Raw genomic sequence first — 16,291 nt, 5'->3', positions numbered from 1 at the left:
ATAAGCTTATTTCTCACATTCAGGTATAACGTGTTCCATATTGAGACTCGAGATGGCTACCAACAACTTTAAATACAAAAAGTTGCAGGACAAGGAAGTCAGAGTCTTAATCCTCGATGCGGGGAAAAGAGAAGATCCACTTACGGGTGCGCTTATCGTTGGTAATCATATCCCCGGCAAGGACGTCGAGCCGTATGAGGCACTATCATACACCTGGGGCGACCAGTCAAACCCAGATTACATACATCTTCGACATCCGAAACTACTACCTAACGGCAAGCAATGCGTTTGCGACAAGACGTCCTCTGGATCACTGGCTATCGGTCGCAACCTCGCCCTTGCTTTACGACACCTCCGTAACGTGGACAGGCACCGAAACCTATGGGCAGATTCTATATGCATCAACCAGCAAGATATCGATGAGCGATCCGCCCAGGTCCAGATCATGCGATATATATACCAATATGCCAAGATCGTTATAGCCTGGCTTGGCCCCGCAGATGAGCATAGTCCCATTGCTATTGCTCTGCTGAAAGAGCTCTCCGACTGCGTAGACTACACCGATCACGACAATGACATTATGGATAACCGGATAAGGTTCAAGAAAGATAAGTATGAATTTATTATGAGGAGGAACTCAGATAACAGCCACGACTGGAACAAGCCAATGCCTTTCTCTGAGCGCCAGTGGGAGGCCTTAGCGTCCTTGATATCGCGGTCGTGGTTCCGTCGATTATGGGTACGTCAGGAAATCTTACTAGCAGGTAAAGGTACTTCCCTCCTCGTCGGCGGCGATAGTCTTCTTTGGCTGCATTTTGTGACCGCAATAGAGATCATTTCTGCAAAAAGAGAGGCATTGGCTGGTACAATCAACTTCGATCTCCACATGATGGTTGAATTCTCCAACGCACGCAGCTTTTCCACCCTTCGATATGTGAGGGACTTTTTTAGCCTTGTAGCCGGTACACACGCCTGTGAGGTTACGGAGCCGAGGGATAGGGTGTATGCCCTTCTAGGTCTCGCAGAGGGTCGCTTTACCAGCGAGATCGATATCGACTATAGGAAGAACGTCAAGGATGTTCATCGCGATGCTTTGGTTCGGGCATCGACGTATTCTCAAGATCTCAAGTTATTAGCGATGTGCGAGTCGGCCTCGGAACCAACATGGATACCTGACTTGGAGAAGATACAGCACTTGCGACCCATGACTGTTGGCCACGCTGCACTTTGCTCAGCCGAGAAAGCACATGCCTTTACCAAAGAGCAACTATTGGTGCAAGGAGTCCGATGCGACTACATCACCGAGCTGATCGGTCCCCACGATGGCCAAGATTCTCAAAAACAACTTGAAGCCGTTGTATTAGAGGCAGCACGATGCTTTTTGGGTCACGACCCAAAGACGTGGACTTTAGAAAAGTTTCAGCAATTTTGCCTCATGTTGCTCACTGATCATTCTTACGGTTATCCTCCCGTCGTTTTCAAAAACCAGGAGCGGTTGGCTGGGAGGATCAGCTCCAAAAGTGACACGCTCGGTGCTCAACTCGCATTCTTGACCTATTTCATGAAACATCGATCCATATACCTGACGAAAATGGGCTACATCACATTAGGACCGCGAAACTCTCAGCCTGGTGACCTCATAGTCGTCTTTCTTGGCTGCCATCTCCCGATAGTCCTTCGGTCTATAGAAGACGGTGAGTACAAGATCAGAGGACCATGTTCTCATCCAGCGCTCTTAGCTACTGAGGCCATTCTCGGCGAGATGCCAAAGGGTTGGCGACTGCAGTACAAACGTATTGGAGATCCAGTTTTTGAGAACCCGGAAGGAAAACAACAGTATATAGATCCGAGACTGGATGATATTCCTGTCCCGGAAGAATGGGAACTTCGTTGGAGAAAGAATGGCACGCCGTTTTGGTATATTGCCAAGGAAGATCGATGGACGAACTTTGATCCGAGACTTACGTTGGAAAGTCTTCGGAAGAGGGGAGTAAAGATAACGGATTATATTTTGCGGTAGGATAGTTAAAGTCTGTAGATAATATTTCTCGGCTTGGCAGTACCTTCCCATTTTTTACCAATCTACTGATACTCTTTTGCTGCAAGTCTAAACTTTCTAGCCGACACTTTGTTCTCGAAAAGGTGGTCCAGAGTCTCGGCAGTGAGCCCCTTCACCTCAGGCAACCTGAAGTAAGTCCAGACAAGAAGCATGATAGTCAAGCCAGCAGCAGGGAAAGCAGCCTTTCCTTTCAGGTTTGCTTCTTGAGGGTTCAATAAATACGGCGCCACAATAACGTTGATGATGGAAAGAAAGTAATAGGTGTTTCGAGCCAGTGAGATTGTCTTGACTCGAAGGTTGGAAGCCCCGACATTCGCCGCGATGCCGTATGGGATGGGTCCAATTGAGATGCCTGGAAATTCAGATTGTTAGCGTAGGTCTTGCGGGCTTTGCAATTAAAGATAATCTCACCGTAACAGAAGAACCAAACTAGTAGAAGAGCAGACTGAGCCCAACGTATGTTGTCTTTGTTATGGGTTGCCAGATCAAGGAAAGCTACGAGGCTCATAATGGGTAGCATGGCACAAAGCCCTCCCATGTAAAGTGTGCGCCAACCGAAACGAGTCATCATGAACCACGATGAAACCGTGCCAACAAAAGCTAGACCAGCATTTCCTAATCATAAAATGAGTAACTGAATTTTCAGGTTCATCGGCATAAACACCAAAGGTTTGTACTTACCCAAAGAAAGCTTGAATGAGTCACCAGAAGATAGACCCGCGAGAGTGAAGAAGTAGGTGATGTAGTTTTGAATTGCGAAACCTGGAAGGATCTGACAACCCCAACTAATCATAGCAATCTCAGTTCGGCGCAAATTCTCCCCTCGGAAGCAATCAAGGTATGATCCTTGAATATTCATGTCTCGCTCCGTCTCAATTGTACGAGTCATCATTGCAATTGTGTTCTTCGGGTCGATAACATCAGCAGGCGCAGAGCATAGACGTCCAAGATTCTTCTCGGCTTCTTCTACACGGCCATTCCTGATTAGCCACCATGGCGACTCAGGTGCGAGATATGTGGCGATGAGCATGAACGGAGGCCAGCCCCACTGAATAGCAAAGGGGATGCGATAAGACCACTGCGTCGGGTTTTTAAGCATCGAGGTGAGAACGCCGAATGAGATCATCTTTCCCATAACCCAACATAGATTGACATAGACCGTCAGATATCCGTTCAGACGTAATGGCGACACTTCGGCCGCGTACGATGGAGTCGCTGCAGCGAAGAAGCCACACGGGATAGATCTGCAAGGTTCAAGTCAGACTTTGATACACCCAAATGGAAGAGAGGGACCACATACATCAGAAGAGTTCCGACGACAAGAGTTTCGACATTGTCAGCGAAGAAATTGATAAACACAAAGCCCGCGAAGAAAACGTGTGAGGTGAGCATGACTTTTCTCAAACCCCATCGATCGGCACAGTAGCCATTGGCAAACACGCCAATTATCAGTCCAATATTGCTGGTGATGGTGAGTGCCAGCTGCCATTTAGCTGGGACAGAGTATGAACCGTTTGGTAGCTCGACTCCATATTTCTTTTGGAACTGGGGAAATGCGAAAAATGAGTTCATCAGTAGCAAACCGTAGGATTCCATGATCGTTGACATGGACATTGCTACACTCCAAGCCACAGCCTTGTAGTAGTAGGAAAATGCCTGCTTTGCTGTCAAAGTTGTCTCGACGCGTTGAGCCTCGTTGGCTGCTGCATCTTGTTCGCTTAATGTCTTCAGGCTCGTGGGAGGGTGTTGTTCATCTTGGAGAGAGATGGGGCCCTTTTCTGTAGACATGGCGACGGGCAATATTGAATAGATGTGTTCAAGCAGAATGAAAGTGCTTGCAGTTGCTGTTGATCATAAGTACGTGGCTTTGGCCTATTTATGAACCAGTCTGGCAGCCATCATTAGACGTAGTATTGTTACGATGTCTACCCCAGATTTTCCCTAGTTCCTATATGTACCCCACAAGTTCTATCACACCTCTGGTCCTTTTCCTGACGTGCTACTATCTTTTTTTGACGTGATGGCATATTTCGCCGATGTGGTAGCTGGTCGATTCCGGCTGTCGGTGATCCTGACAATCTGATTGGTGTCTCGCCACTCGGGGAACAGTAGCGTACCTTTCCTCGGCAGATATTTACAAGAAGTCGGTAAACCTACTTCCTCAATAAGAATTTAGCTTGCTCGTCAATTGTGTGCATTATGGCGTTTATGGAGACTATGCGCGGAAGACTGTTTCCTCAGACGGATTCAAAACTCACCCCTGGTGGTAACCCTGTTGTTGCGTTGACGAAGCTGGCCAGTGAAGCAACCAATGTGCGACAAGAAATTACCCAATCCAAACAATTCGATATCAATATATCAATTGAATCCGTGGATATGTTTACCAAAAGAAACATGTTGTTAGTACTAAGACTGTTTTTGTGCCAAATACGTTGACTAGTTGGAAACCCATAGCCAAAGTTAAATACATCACGAATAAAGGACGCGACAACTTCACTGAGCTTGACACACTTGTCTACTAAGATTTGCACTTGATTACGTATTATTTAAGTTTAATAAAGGATACCAATTTTATAATTCTTACTATTTGAGACATGTACAGTATATAAATTATAAATTGTTCATTAAGACGAGCCAAGCGTTTTATGAACAGGCTCATCTCCAATCTCCGCCATTTTGTCCTCTAGCATCTTTGTCATCCGTTGAACAACATCAACATATTGAGGGTCTTTATAACAATTAAACAGTTCCAGTGGGTCTTCTTGGCAGTCAAATAGCTCCCATTCTCTCTCCTGGCCTCCAGCCCTTGTACCTTCTAGGCCAAAGCCCTCATTGTACCAGTATATCAACTTGTACCTTTGATCACGAACACCGTAGTGAGCATAAGCCTCGTGAATGACGTCTCGGTGCATCCAGTACCGATGGTATGCGACCTGTTGCCAATCGGATGGTGTTTTGCCTTGGACAAGTGGCCGGAAAGATACTCCCTGCATATATGTAGGGATACGCGTGTTTGCAAAGTCTAAAAACGTAGGTGCGAAATCGACGTTGCAGATGATATCACCGCATACTGACTTGGGTTTGATCTCTCGTGGGTAACGAATCATGAAAGGCATTTGGAAGCTCTCTTCGTACATGAATCGTTTGTCGAACCAGCCATGCTCACCAAGAAAAAAGCCTTGGTCTGATGTGTAGACGACGATAGTGTCCTCTGCTAGACCTTCTTTGTCAAGCCAGTCAAGCATGCGACCAACATTATCATCAATGCTTTGGATAGTACGAAGGTACCTCTGCATGTAGCGTTGGAACTTCCACTCTGCGAGCTCTTTCTTGGTCTTGAAAGTGAAGACTTGGGCTGTCTCTTTACAGATAAGCCTCAACGCAGTGACGTCGTCAGGCGCAGGGATCTTTCGATCATTCCACCACCAAGCGTCAATCATCTTCTCTCCGGTCTGACTTCTTGGACCTTCTGGTTGAACTATTCCCAGGTCTGTGTAGGTCAAGTCTTCTGCGACTTTCATCTTGGCCACTTTCGCAGCATTGGCTCGGTTTTTGTAATCATCGGTGAAGGTATCAGGTAGACGCACGGGGTCCTTGTAGAGGTCCTTATGTTTCTGATCATACTCCCAGGATCGGTGTGGGGCCTTATGATGGCACATGAGAAAGAATGGCCGTGACTTGTCGCGCTTTTCCATCCAGTCTATACATTTGTCCGTGATGATGTCGGTCGCGTATCCGGGAACTCGAGACGTTCCAGAGGGCTCGATGAATTGAGGATCCCAGTATTCGCCTTGACCAGGTACCACACTCCAGTAGTCGAAGCCAGTGGGTTCATGGTCCTCGCCCTCACCAAGATGCCATTTGCCCACCATTGCTGTTTGGTAGGCTGCAGGACCTGACTTCAGTTGTTTGGCAACATTTGGTAGCCTCTTGTTGATCTTCGAATCGAGTGTCATCACTCCGTTGACGTGATTATGGGTACCACAGAGGATTGCGGCTCGAGAAGGTGTGCAGATGCTATTTGTGACATAGCAATGGTCGAAACGCATTCCCTCGTTTGCAATGCGATCGAGGTTTGGTGTGCTGTTGATTCCGGCACCGTAACATGATATGGATTTAGCTGCATGGTCATCAGCCATGATGAAAACGATATTCGGAGATGAAGAAGGCATCGTGAACGTGATGGTGCTTTAACAATAGTATAATAGAGATTCAGCTCGTGCTAAGTAGACGTTTCGAAGAGACAAGAGCAACAGAGTCTCGGGATCAGAGTCCAATATTATCAATGAGATAAAGAAAAAAGAGCAGGAAGCCGATCACAACTTCCTCCTGTCTTAATCGGCTCTCGCTGAACCCCAAGTTTCGTGTGGTTGAGGAGCGGGAGAAGCGGGGGACCGGTAATCGGTAATCGGCGAACGAGACATGACACAATTTCCAATTTCCTTCAAAAGTAGTCCTCATCGGACCTCGGCGAAAAACTACCTTGATATGGCCACTCGTTTAGCGCATCCCAAGGAACGAGACTAAAAGGCTCAATTGGCATGTCCATCAATTGTGCACCTGGACTGGGTCCCATAGCGGCTTGCATCAGGATGTCTAAACCCAGATGACTGTCGGTGGCTGAGCCGAGTTCTTGTTGCCGAGTTTCGATCTCGTGTGATCCTCGGATCAACTCTAAATCTGGGACAGCTGACTGAGTCTGGGTTGCATGTTGCTCGCAGGGTACCCCAGCCTCCGCACTATCGTCAACAAATCCTGCTCGTTGTAGCACACTATGTATCCCAAGGCTTTTGTGCTTCCGTACCGTTACAGCGAAGCGGGGCTGTTGAATATCGCCATTACCCTGGTCAGGCGATTCTTGTCGGTCGTCAGTTTTTCCAGCTATGTGCAACTGGATCAAAGACTCTAGATCCTTGATAATGTACTGCTCTACAGCTGAGTGTTTGTACAGACGTTTGAGCAATTCCAGAACTTGAGAAGCTTTTTGACATGATTCTTGTGGCGTGAGATTGGACTCTGAGGGGATCAATGAGGATCTGCTCAAGAATAGAATCAGGCGACACGCGTGGTAAGCGCAGATAGCCACTATGTGGTGATTCACTCGCATCACATCTCCAAGCATCGAAAGATCCTCCATAATCGCAATATTCGCCCGAGCATGATGAAGGCAAAGTCTAGCACCCATAGTGATGCGTGCAGGTTGGCAGGATGATAGAACAGCATCAGAAGCCGCTTCACGGTAGCCTGAAAGAAACAGCCTATATGCATCGCAATGAGCTTGGTGCCAAGTGAGATGTACCGTCAGATATCGTGTGAGCCACCTAGAAGATTCGTATCGTTTCAGCTCTTGGCAACTATATTGTGGAATTTGTAGTTGCTGCAGCATCTTGGCAAATTCGTCGATCAGATCGGGGAGCTGTGGCATAGGCTGAGACGAAAGACGTACTTGTCGCGTCAACCTCATGATATCGCGCAAGATCGTCGTCTGTTTAATGTGAGTAGAAAGAAGCCCGTTTTCAGATATTCCATCCAATGTCAAGGGTTCATCGTCGACCATGGAATCTTTGTCCGCGTGAAATTCCTCTTCGACACATGGCATTTTGAGATAGATAAGGTCGGGCGAGCAAACCTCTGATTCTGGAAGCCCAATAGAGAACCGACCATTGATGAGCATCATGCACCACATTAATCGTCGCCGAATTTCTTGTGCCACAGGCCCAAGATCGATCCTCTCATATTGCAATCTCAGAGCACTAGCTGCACGGCCAGCGATACCGAATAACATATAAGCACGCTGGAACGATCCGGTGTCAATTCTGTAGTGGACAATCAGAAGCAGCGCCTGTGTTCGAAATATCGTTGGCTGCTCAATTTTAGACCAGATGATGTCTTCTGCTCGCTGAATCCATGAGGATGTTGAAACTGGGTAGTACTTGGAGTATTGAAGATGAAATGAAGATACAGCGCAAATCGCCAGAAGGAGTGGCTCGTCTAGGCTGCCATCAAGACACCGTTGAGTTATCGAGACTTCGTTGAGAAAGGCGTATGAAGGTAGAGGATATAAATGGCGGAAGAAGTCAATGATTAATTGCAGGCGGTCTCGCATGGGTGGTAAGGGCATTGAGCGATTTCCATCGTTGACTTGTTTGGGAACTGGGCCAGATACAGAACCTCTCCAAGACGATGAATGTCCGGGTGATGGTCCCGGGAGATACTGAGATACCTCTGGTAAAGCTGGCTCATTGTATAACAATGTGCAGTTCCCATCACCTGTAGATAATGTGGATGGAGATGTTTGGTGAAGGTGCGAGACTCTAGGCGAACTTTCACCAGCAGACCCAACCGATTTATTGCTGGTATCTGGCGATCTATGTGAAACTCGACTTTGCCGCTTATGATTTGGATATACGCAGTCTTTATCCCGTAATCGACAGGTAGCGCATATTGGTAACTCGCCAGAGCACTTTGTTTTTTGACTGCGACATTGAACGCAAGCTCGAGAGCCCCGGCGACGATCTGGTTGATTTTGAGTTTGGGACGTAGCGGCAAAAGCACAAGTGAAACCTAGACGCTCACAATTCGAGCATGAGTTTGGTCCTCCGTCACATCGGACCTATGGCGTCGGTCAGAATCTGTTCTTTAGTTGTAAGAGGTTGATCGCAAACCTTGCGAACGCGACATTGAGTGCAAGTGTTTGCGGATTTCGGTGGGGGCATTGACGTTTATTTCAGTCAAGGTTCAGAAATTCAATGCGGAAATAAACTTTGATGCTTTGTTGCAGTTGTTAACTTTGAGTAAGCTACTTGATCATTAGTGTTAGCCTTTCGATCGCGTGCTTCCAATTACTAATCACGACAATCCAAACCAACTCCCCACTGTTCTCTTCAGGGTAACACCAGAAAAGGTAGCTCTCAAACTCACAAGACACGATTCTGTGGATTGTTTCTTATTACTTGAATAATGTTTTTTGTCACTTATATATCATAATTATTAGTTCACGGTATTTAACATTTCACATGTCGATTCAAAGTTATCTTGTCAGAGGGTACTATAGACTTCACTTTTTTAAATTCTTTGCCTTCAGACTCTTAAAAGTAAGTGCGTGGATAAATTCGAATAGTGTTCCAATACTATGTTTTTGACTTTCACCTTCAAGACTATTTAAATGCTCATCTACAGCATAATGATCTCCGAAATCTTTCCTGCACTACACAAACTACAATTCACAAAGCACAAGACACTTACAAATCATCGACAGCATGGACGCCTTTCAGACTTTGCCTTCTGAGATATGTCTCCTTATCATAGGCAATATATACTCACATACGACACTTTGGAGACTTCTTAAGGCATCTCCGAAAATGCTAAGATGCCACCAGCAGAATAAAGCCTGGATTCTGCGTACCTACATATCCAGGCTGATACAAGCGGGTGGCAACGACGAAGGCTTACTCGAAGATGCCATGGCTATCATCGGGTTCAACAGGGCGCAAGGTGATGATTGGATAATAAACTGTCACTTCAATCAATGGGCGTCAAATAATCTTCCCGATCCCTTCAAAAGCTTCGACGAATACCGCATCACCGAACTTGATCGTATTTTCGCTCGACTGGGACTTTTCATCGAGGATTATATGTCCAAGGCCACGTCTTCTAATCCTGTTCTACGATATCTCAGCCTTCCAAGTATCGTATATACCGACACCGACACCGACAACAGGGTCACCTTGGACGACTTGACGCCCACGGAGAGATACCGACTGTTTCGAGCATTTCTTAGGTATGAAATGCTTTGCAAGGTCTTCGATCCTAAGGTGAAAGATGCGGTAGGTGCAGATTATCAGTGGATAGGAGGCAGCTACCATCAGACTTGGTACGGAAACAATGAGCAAAGTCCAGGCTTAGAGAGATACTGGAGGATCGCCCACGATTCTTGGGAGACACTTGATCCGTGGCTTTATGAGTCCCTCCATTGTGTTTGGGACTATATTCAAGCCTGCTATGGTGCTGTCTTAGCACACGTCGCCTGGGCAGATAAGTACCCTGCCTTTCTTACTGAAGGACTCAGGAAAAAGAACCTTCTTTTTCCTGACAACATGTACGTCAATTCTTATACGTACTTTGGGGATCTACGATTGTCAAGTAGATGCCATTATCTAACTTATTGGGCACCAGGTAAAGGAACTGACCTTCTGTTCCATTTGCTGACTCACATGGGCAAAGGGCCTCAAGGTACTTAGGCTATGCGAAGCTGGCTATACTCCATCTATTCCGAGTATCCGATCAGAGCAAAGAGTATGGGAGTCAGCTTTCTATTTCAAGATCATCCCGAGGAACTCACTTCAAATGATACACCCATTCCGTTGCCAGCTGTACTAGCAAGGAATATAAACGCAAACTCAGGCCCTTATGGTGCACCCACAAGCCCACCCATGAGCCCATACTCAAATGAGTATGGAGCAGGCGGTACAGGTGACTATCTTAGTGTCACATATGACCAGCTCAGAATGTTTCGACAGCGGGCGTGGATATTCTATGATGATACCAGATTATTTCCATCCGTGGCCGTACACTTCCCGGATATTGTCACTCTGGAACAACACAGAGATGGCCGGATGGGCCACGGTGCGTCAGACTACAATACACGCCACAGACGACGATCGCCAGAGTGGCAAGACTACTGGACCGGACGAACTTTGGAATCACCATCTTTGTTTGATGAGGAAATCGACGAGGTAGAATTTCCATGGAATGATCACTCTCGAATTCCAACCTTTTATAGCAGGCCTCAAGGTCAAGAATTGACGACATTTTGGCGGTGGGAATAAAGAGAACAGCTACATAGAACAGTAGGTGGTAAAGATTGAAGCTCGAGAATAACGATTTGGTAAGTAAAGCAGATAAAACCGGCAACGTGAATACACTACAATAGAAATTTATTTGATAACAAATTTGCATATCGTGATATGATTGTATGCTGTACCCTCTTAGTACGTTCTAACCCAGGTAACTTTACAACTGTGCCTAAATTCAAGAAAAGGGTTTTTAATCACACCAGTGGCAGCAGTCTGCGTTAACATTTTAAAGACAGGTCTGCATATAACCGGCACCGATCATTTCTGAACAGTAAGCCGTGCAGGACACTCCCTGAGAGGTGATCTACATCCGCAGTCAAGGCTGTGGGTCAACTCGTTGACAAACTCATGATTGCCTTATAACTTTCGCTTCATGACCGGAGTATAACGGTCCGTCGAGGTTTTCCAGGCCAATCTGACGAACACGGGCCATTCGGCAGTGGCGTGTTGGTACGTGGAAAGCTCGTCATTTAGATCCTCCTTTGTCTTGTAAAGGGTGACTTGCTTACTATGAGGCCATCCGACAATCTCCGTTAGAATAAACCCCTGTCAGGCTTACTATGACCTGCTTGAACTGTTCTAGATGAGACCTGGAATCACTATGCCGTGTTGGGAAATCAGTCCCCCTCGGACTTACTGGATTGCCGCAAGTTCATCTTTTAATCACGAGGATGTACTGGACGGGAAGTGGCCCCACTGCCACCAATGTAGGTCATGTTAGAGGAAACTCCCGGAATCATTTAAGGAGTAAATAAGGATTAGAAATCTTAGAATTAGGACGAGGATACATAACGTGTCTAGTCTAGCGAGATTGAATTCGAAAATGATATCGCTGCTGGAAGAGAAATTTGCAAGTTGCATCAAAAACCCGGAGTCTAACTCAAGATAATGGAAGCCATGTTTTCAGATCTCTGGACACTTGCATCCATGAAGGCCGAGGTACATCTCGTTGAGACCTGTGATTTTGATCCGTACACTCCCAAACGCGCATCATCAGGTCCTTTGCCCTCTGATATGATTGAAATTTACAAATGTCAAAGGCACGCTCAATCCATTGCAGTAATTTCTTCCGTCGCGCGTCGCCCATCGCTTCACAACCAGCTATAAAAGCTGCCCATGCCGACCCAGGCCCCGGCTGCTTGTGCCGCACCAACGAAGCGTCGAAAATCTCCAACCCTTGGATAACTTCATCAACATAAGTTTGAAGGACGAGAGGATTGACGTTGCGGATTCTTCGGTAGAAGAAGATGAGAAGAGAGGCGGCGAGGCATCTGAACATGCACACATTTGGTGGCTTGGTGGCGTCGATGTTGGTAGACATCTTGTGGCCATTGAAAAAGTCGCAAACGGCATCTTCAAGATTTTGAGCCTGGCGTGATAGCTTTTCCGTGAGACAATCATCCCAGAGCTTGTGAGGAATTTCAGTTGCATCCATCCAATTTGCTAACCGCGTGGTGCGCGATAGCAGACTTAGCCACTGCTCAGGTATACCATATATAACATGGAACTGGTCTTCGACAACATGTCGTGGATCTTCCAAGTGAATATCTTGGTTGCCAGCTTGGGCGTCTTTGTGGCCGTCAAAGCTACCGTCGGCTTCCTCGTGATGGTATTGAACGCGAAGGAAATCGTCCAACCCGGTGTCTTCCTGTATGTGGCCCATATCAGGCTGCGAGAGCGCAGTGCTAGCATCCAAAACACTGGCGCCCATGGCCTGTTGGAATTTGCTATAGTCGTGAAGTACATATGTACTTTCGCCAGTTATTCTGCTCCATGTATATACATGATGCAGTAATCGTATTCGACGTGAAATGTTTCGTTTGGCAAGCCCACGAAATCTTACCAGTCGTTCGGCCTCAATCTGAATTCGGCGCGCCTCGATCTGATCAGAAACTACCCACTACGGTTTTGTTCAGCGAAAAGGCGGTTTAATTGATAGGGAGTACATACAGCGTGGCCCATGAGAGCTTGTACTGCTATCAGCTGTTCTTTGTACTTTGCTGTTTTTGGACCTTGTGTGCCTGATTCCAGACATCCCCGGAAGTGAACCTTGGCCTCTCGTATCGCTTTCTGACTTAACTGCAGCCAGTGCTTCAGCGGACGATGAGAATTGTCGCCCATCAGGTAGAGGTGATAAGACGAAGTAGAAATAAGTGCGTATAAATTGGTAAGTTTGGCCTTGTTTATAGCTGACCTTTTCATCATCGTGATTTCAGCTAGAGTGTGTAATGCCAACTCAAGATGCATCGGACCCCAGGCGAACTTCTTGGTCAGAGGCACAGAGGCCATCCGTGGCATGACTACTGATTCGAAATTTCTGAGGAGAAAAGTGATGTCGGGAGAAGACAGGTCTATAGACCCGACTTCATTGTCCGACGAAGGATGATGTGGAAGGTTGTTGATCGACGGCTGTGACGGAACTTGGTCAAGAAGGATGGTAAAGGGGGTTTCGGGAACGGTAGCACCTTGAATAGTTGTAGTACTATGTTCAGTCAAATCTAAATTTCCAACTGGTGGTATGTCAGGAGCAACTTCGAAGTCTAGCTCAAAAAGGTCAGTCCATGCAAGGTGGTTGTCCCAATCTCCAGCCAGATGGAGGGCGTCATAATCGCTTCGCAAGGGCATGCCATGGTCATGGACGTCGAGGCAGCTAGATGGTCCATTCGCCCCGTCTGTATGTGTAATGGATACATAAGCAGGTGTATCAGAATCGAGAGTTGTCGCCGGTGTAGCATCAGCGACCGGGGTTGCATCGAACAAACCAAAAGGCCCTATCGTGATTGCAGGTGAGTTTGAGGAATTCGCATCTCTTGAGTGGTTGTCGATATTTAGCAGGGCTGTGCTGACTGAGTCTGGCGAAAGGCTAGAGGAAATGGCTGCTGCCATTGACGATCTGGTCTCGGCTAATTAGGGTAAGCATCATTGACAATACACCATCATAATGGCGGCCTCACCAGTATAAATGTGCCTCCTTGAGCCCTGGCCCGGACCAGAACGCAATTCACCTCTATTGGAAGACGACCCTCCTAGCCATTGGAAGTCGGCGGAAAATCCTTCACATGCTATGCCGCATGCCCTGCATTTGAGGCATGCCGGTTTGACTTGGTCGCATTTAACATGGCGTCGTCGACAGGTTAGACATCCTCCCAGGGAGTAAGGCCCCCGCACCCGTCTCCCAGCACTCTCAAGCTTCCGTGACATAGGAACTGGAGGGGATCAGGGACTCTGTGGCATAAATGCCATGATCAGATTCAGTATGCTGTTCCTTGCGTTTACGTTTGGGGAGCAAAGATGCCCCTCGGTGGTCTCGGAGGACTGGATCGGCAATTTATGTGGGTCAAACTTCTTTTCTGGAAGGTAATTCCAGAGTCAAGGAAATGTTTCCACTAAGCCAAAAGCCAAATATGGTGTGGTTAGTAATCTCTACGACCAATCCAACGATAGCTTCATCCGGAACCGGATGCCAAAGGAGTAGAATGTTTCAAGCGCCACGTATGGTAGCCCACAGCCATGCATATAAAATTCTTCAAGTAGTCACTTGTTCCGAATAAAAATTCTCAAGTTTTTCGACATGGCTTTTTTATTGTGTGCTTCTTGGTCTGTAATAGGGTATTTAAGGTCTTCATCCTGGGTTGTTGCTGTCGGGTTTTCTTGCTTACGAGTAGACTTTCTGATCATAGCAAGATTCTTCCTAGATCAATTCAAAAGCCGACGTTCGCGAATTAGAAACGTACCAAGGAATTGAGCTCTCCCTTAATACTAGAAGCGCGATGGAAAGCCCCGCCGCAGTAGCGTCAAACCCTCCAGATGACGCTATAACCTCATTACACAGACATACTAGTCTTACAACAACCATCAGACCGACTTCGCTCAGACAAATCGATGAAATTGTCCACGATACAGAATCTCACCTATCATCGTGGATTTGCGTCTTCGGGTCATTCCTTTTACTGATCCCTTCTTATGGTCTGTGGTCGACCCCCAGTCAATGCAAAAGCGAGGCTAACATCTCACCCCAGGATTTCCTCAATCCATCGGCACATTCCAAGCTTATCTACAAGAGAATCAGCTCTCAGACTATGCTTCCCGTGATATCGGCTGGATCTCAGGCCTGTACACAGCTCTCACGTTGTTGCTGGGTATACAAGCCGGGCCTGTCGTCGACCGGTATAGCCCTATGATCCTTGCGCCGATAGCTATCGCTCTGATGATTCCCATGTTCTTCATTCTCGCCGAATGTTCCAAGTATTGGCATTTCATGCTATGCTTGGGCATTCTTGGCGGCATCGGTGGTGCCTTTACTTCAACGATCGCCCTATCTATCGTCGGAAAGCTGTTCACTCGACTCCGAGGCCTGGCAATAGGCGCAGCTCTGACTGGGTCAGCGTTTGGAGGCGTCATCATACCATTCATGTTGAGAGAGTTATTTCCAAGATGGGGATATGCTTGGACGGTGAGGTGTCTCGGTATTCTGATGACTAGTCTCCTTATCCCGGGGTGTTTGTGCTACCTCCCTTATATGAAGATATACGATCTCCATCTTCGTAGCCAAAAAACGAGAGACACAGAGGAGCACCCTACTGACTTAGAAGCCCGTGCATCTTTTGACGAGTTTATCGAGGAACCCAAATCTACCTCTATTGTTAGTTTCAGCGCCTTCCTATCACGCTCGTTTTCTGCAATTGCTGCAGCATTCGTCTTTTTAGAGTTTGTCATCTTCGGCGTCTCCGGCAACTTGCCTACTCTTTCCTTTCGGGCAGGCAACCCTGTAGAGACGGGCTACAACCTCATTGCCATCATCAACGGAGTCGGGTGCGTTGGCCGTATCGCATCCGGACTTCTCGGAGACAGATACGGACATTGCAATGTTCTCATTATCGCGATCCTCTTGACAGCCATCGGGATGGGAGGTAGTCTTTTGCCTTTCGGTACGACGCGAGTTAATGCGCTATATGCTTTCGCTGCGATATGGGGAATGGGGTCTGGATTTTTCTCAAGTCTGATTCCGGCTTGCGTTGGGAAGACCTGTGAGCACAAGGATTATGGTCAATATCTTGGAACGATCAACTTTACTGTCAGCTTCTCTCTACTTATGACTGTACCTATTGGTGGCCAGATGTTACAAGAGTTAGGGGGCCAGGCACTTGCCGGTTTATATGTAGGCGTTTTGTGTCTGTCATCAGCTGCAGTATATATAGCCAGATCTTTTCTTGTGGGATCATGGGTGAAACTCCCAGAGAGGGTCTAGATCACACGATTTGTCCAGCGTCTCGAATGATACGGAGACAAGACCTACGACATCAACCCCCAACTAGGATGGAAGGTTTATACTATAAGAGTTATGCCTTAGAAGAAACCTTGTCTTAAGAGTATTAGA

The 16,291-nt window shown here is 47.0% G+C and overlaps 7 protein-coding genes across 7 annotated transcripts; 3 read left to right on the top strand and 4 right to left on the bottom strand.

Moving 5' to 3' along the window:
• Positions 1–52: 52 nt before the first annotated feature.
• Positions 53–2,020, top strand: FSST1_002744 (heterokaryon incompatibility protein-domain-containing protein; the record flags this gene model as incomplete). Its single annotated transcript, XM_083228762.1, has 1 exon — positions 53–2,020. The coding sequence occupies one exon, from the start codon at positions 53–55 to the stop codon at positions 2,018–2,020; it is 1,968 nt and encodes a 655-aa protein (XP_083086174.1).
• A 62-nt stretch (positions 2,021–2,082) lies between these two features.
• Positions 2,083–3,847, bottom strand: FSST1_002743 (uncharacterized protein; the record flags this gene model as incomplete). The annotated part of the gene is made up of 4 exons (XM_083228761.1): positions 2,083–2,411; positions 2,471–2,674; positions 2,741–3,303; positions 3,360–3,847. The coding sequence occupies 4 exons, from the start codon at positions 3,845–3,847 to the stop codon at positions 2,083–2,085; spliced, it is 1,584 nt and encodes a 527-aa protein (XP_083086173.1).
• An 836-nt stretch (positions 3,848–4,683) lies between these two features.
• FSST1_002742 (uncharacterized protein) lies at positions 4,684–6,198 on the bottom strand (the record flags this gene model as incomplete). Its single annotated transcript, XM_083228760.1, has 1 exon — positions 4,684–6,198. The coding sequence occupies one exon, from the start codon at positions 6,196–6,198 to the stop codon at positions 4,684–4,686; it is 1,515 nt and encodes a 504-aa protein (XP_083086172.1).
• Positions 6,199–6,503: 305 nt separating this feature from the next.
• FSST1_002741 (fungal specific transcription factor domain-containing protein) lies at positions 6,504–8,165 on the bottom strand (the record flags this gene model as incomplete). Its single annotated transcript, XM_083228759.1, has 1 exon — positions 6,504–8,165. The coding sequence occupies one exon, from the start codon at positions 8,163–8,165 to the stop codon at positions 6,504–6,506; it is 1,662 nt and encodes a 553-aa protein (XP_083086171.1).
• A 1,153-nt stretch (positions 8,166–9,318) lies between these two features.
• On the top strand, positions 9,319–10,299 carry FSST1_002740 (uncharacterized protein; the record flags this gene model as incomplete). The annotated part of the gene is made up of 1 exon (XM_083228758.1): positions 9,319–10,299. The coding sequence occupies one exon, from the start codon at positions 9,319–9,321 to the stop codon at positions 10,297–10,299; it is 981 nt and encodes a 326-aa protein (XP_083086170.1).
• A 1,495-nt stretch (positions 10,300–11,794) lies between these two features.
• On the bottom strand, positions 11,795–14,115 carry FSST1_002739 (transcription factor domain-containing protein; the record flags this gene model as incomplete). Its single annotated transcript, XM_083228757.1, has 3 exons — positions 11,795–12,814; positions 12,865–13,817; positions 13,869–14,115. 3 exons carry the CDS (start codon positions 14,113–14,115, stop codon positions 11,795–11,797), a joined length of 2,220 nt encoding a protein of 739 aa, XP_083086169.1.
• Positions 14,116–14,684: 569 nt separating this feature from the next.
• On the top strand, positions 14,685–16,162 carry FSST1_002738 (major facilitator superfamily domain-containing protein; the record flags this gene model as incomplete). Its single annotated transcript, XM_083228755.1, has 2 exons — positions 14,685–14,880; positions 14,934–16,162. The coding sequence occupies 2 exons, from the start codon at positions 14,685–14,687 to the stop codon at positions 16,160–16,162; spliced, it is 1,425 nt and encodes a 474-aa protein (XP_083086168.1).
• Between the last annotated feature and the right edge of the window lie 129 nt (positions 16,163–16,291).

This window comes from Fusarium sambucinum, chromosome I (genome assembly GCF_050947815.1).
Source record: "Fusarium sambucinum isolate potato_lamoka chromosome I, whole genome shotgun sequence".
In the NCBI taxonomy this organism is placed as follows: domain Eukaryota; kingdom Fungi; phylum Ascomycota; class Sordariomycetes; order Hypocreales; family Nectriaceae; genus Fusarium; species Fusarium sambucinum.
The sequence above is the reverse complement of the archived record's forward strand: the minus strand, read 5'-3'. Positions and strand labels throughout refer to the sequence as shown.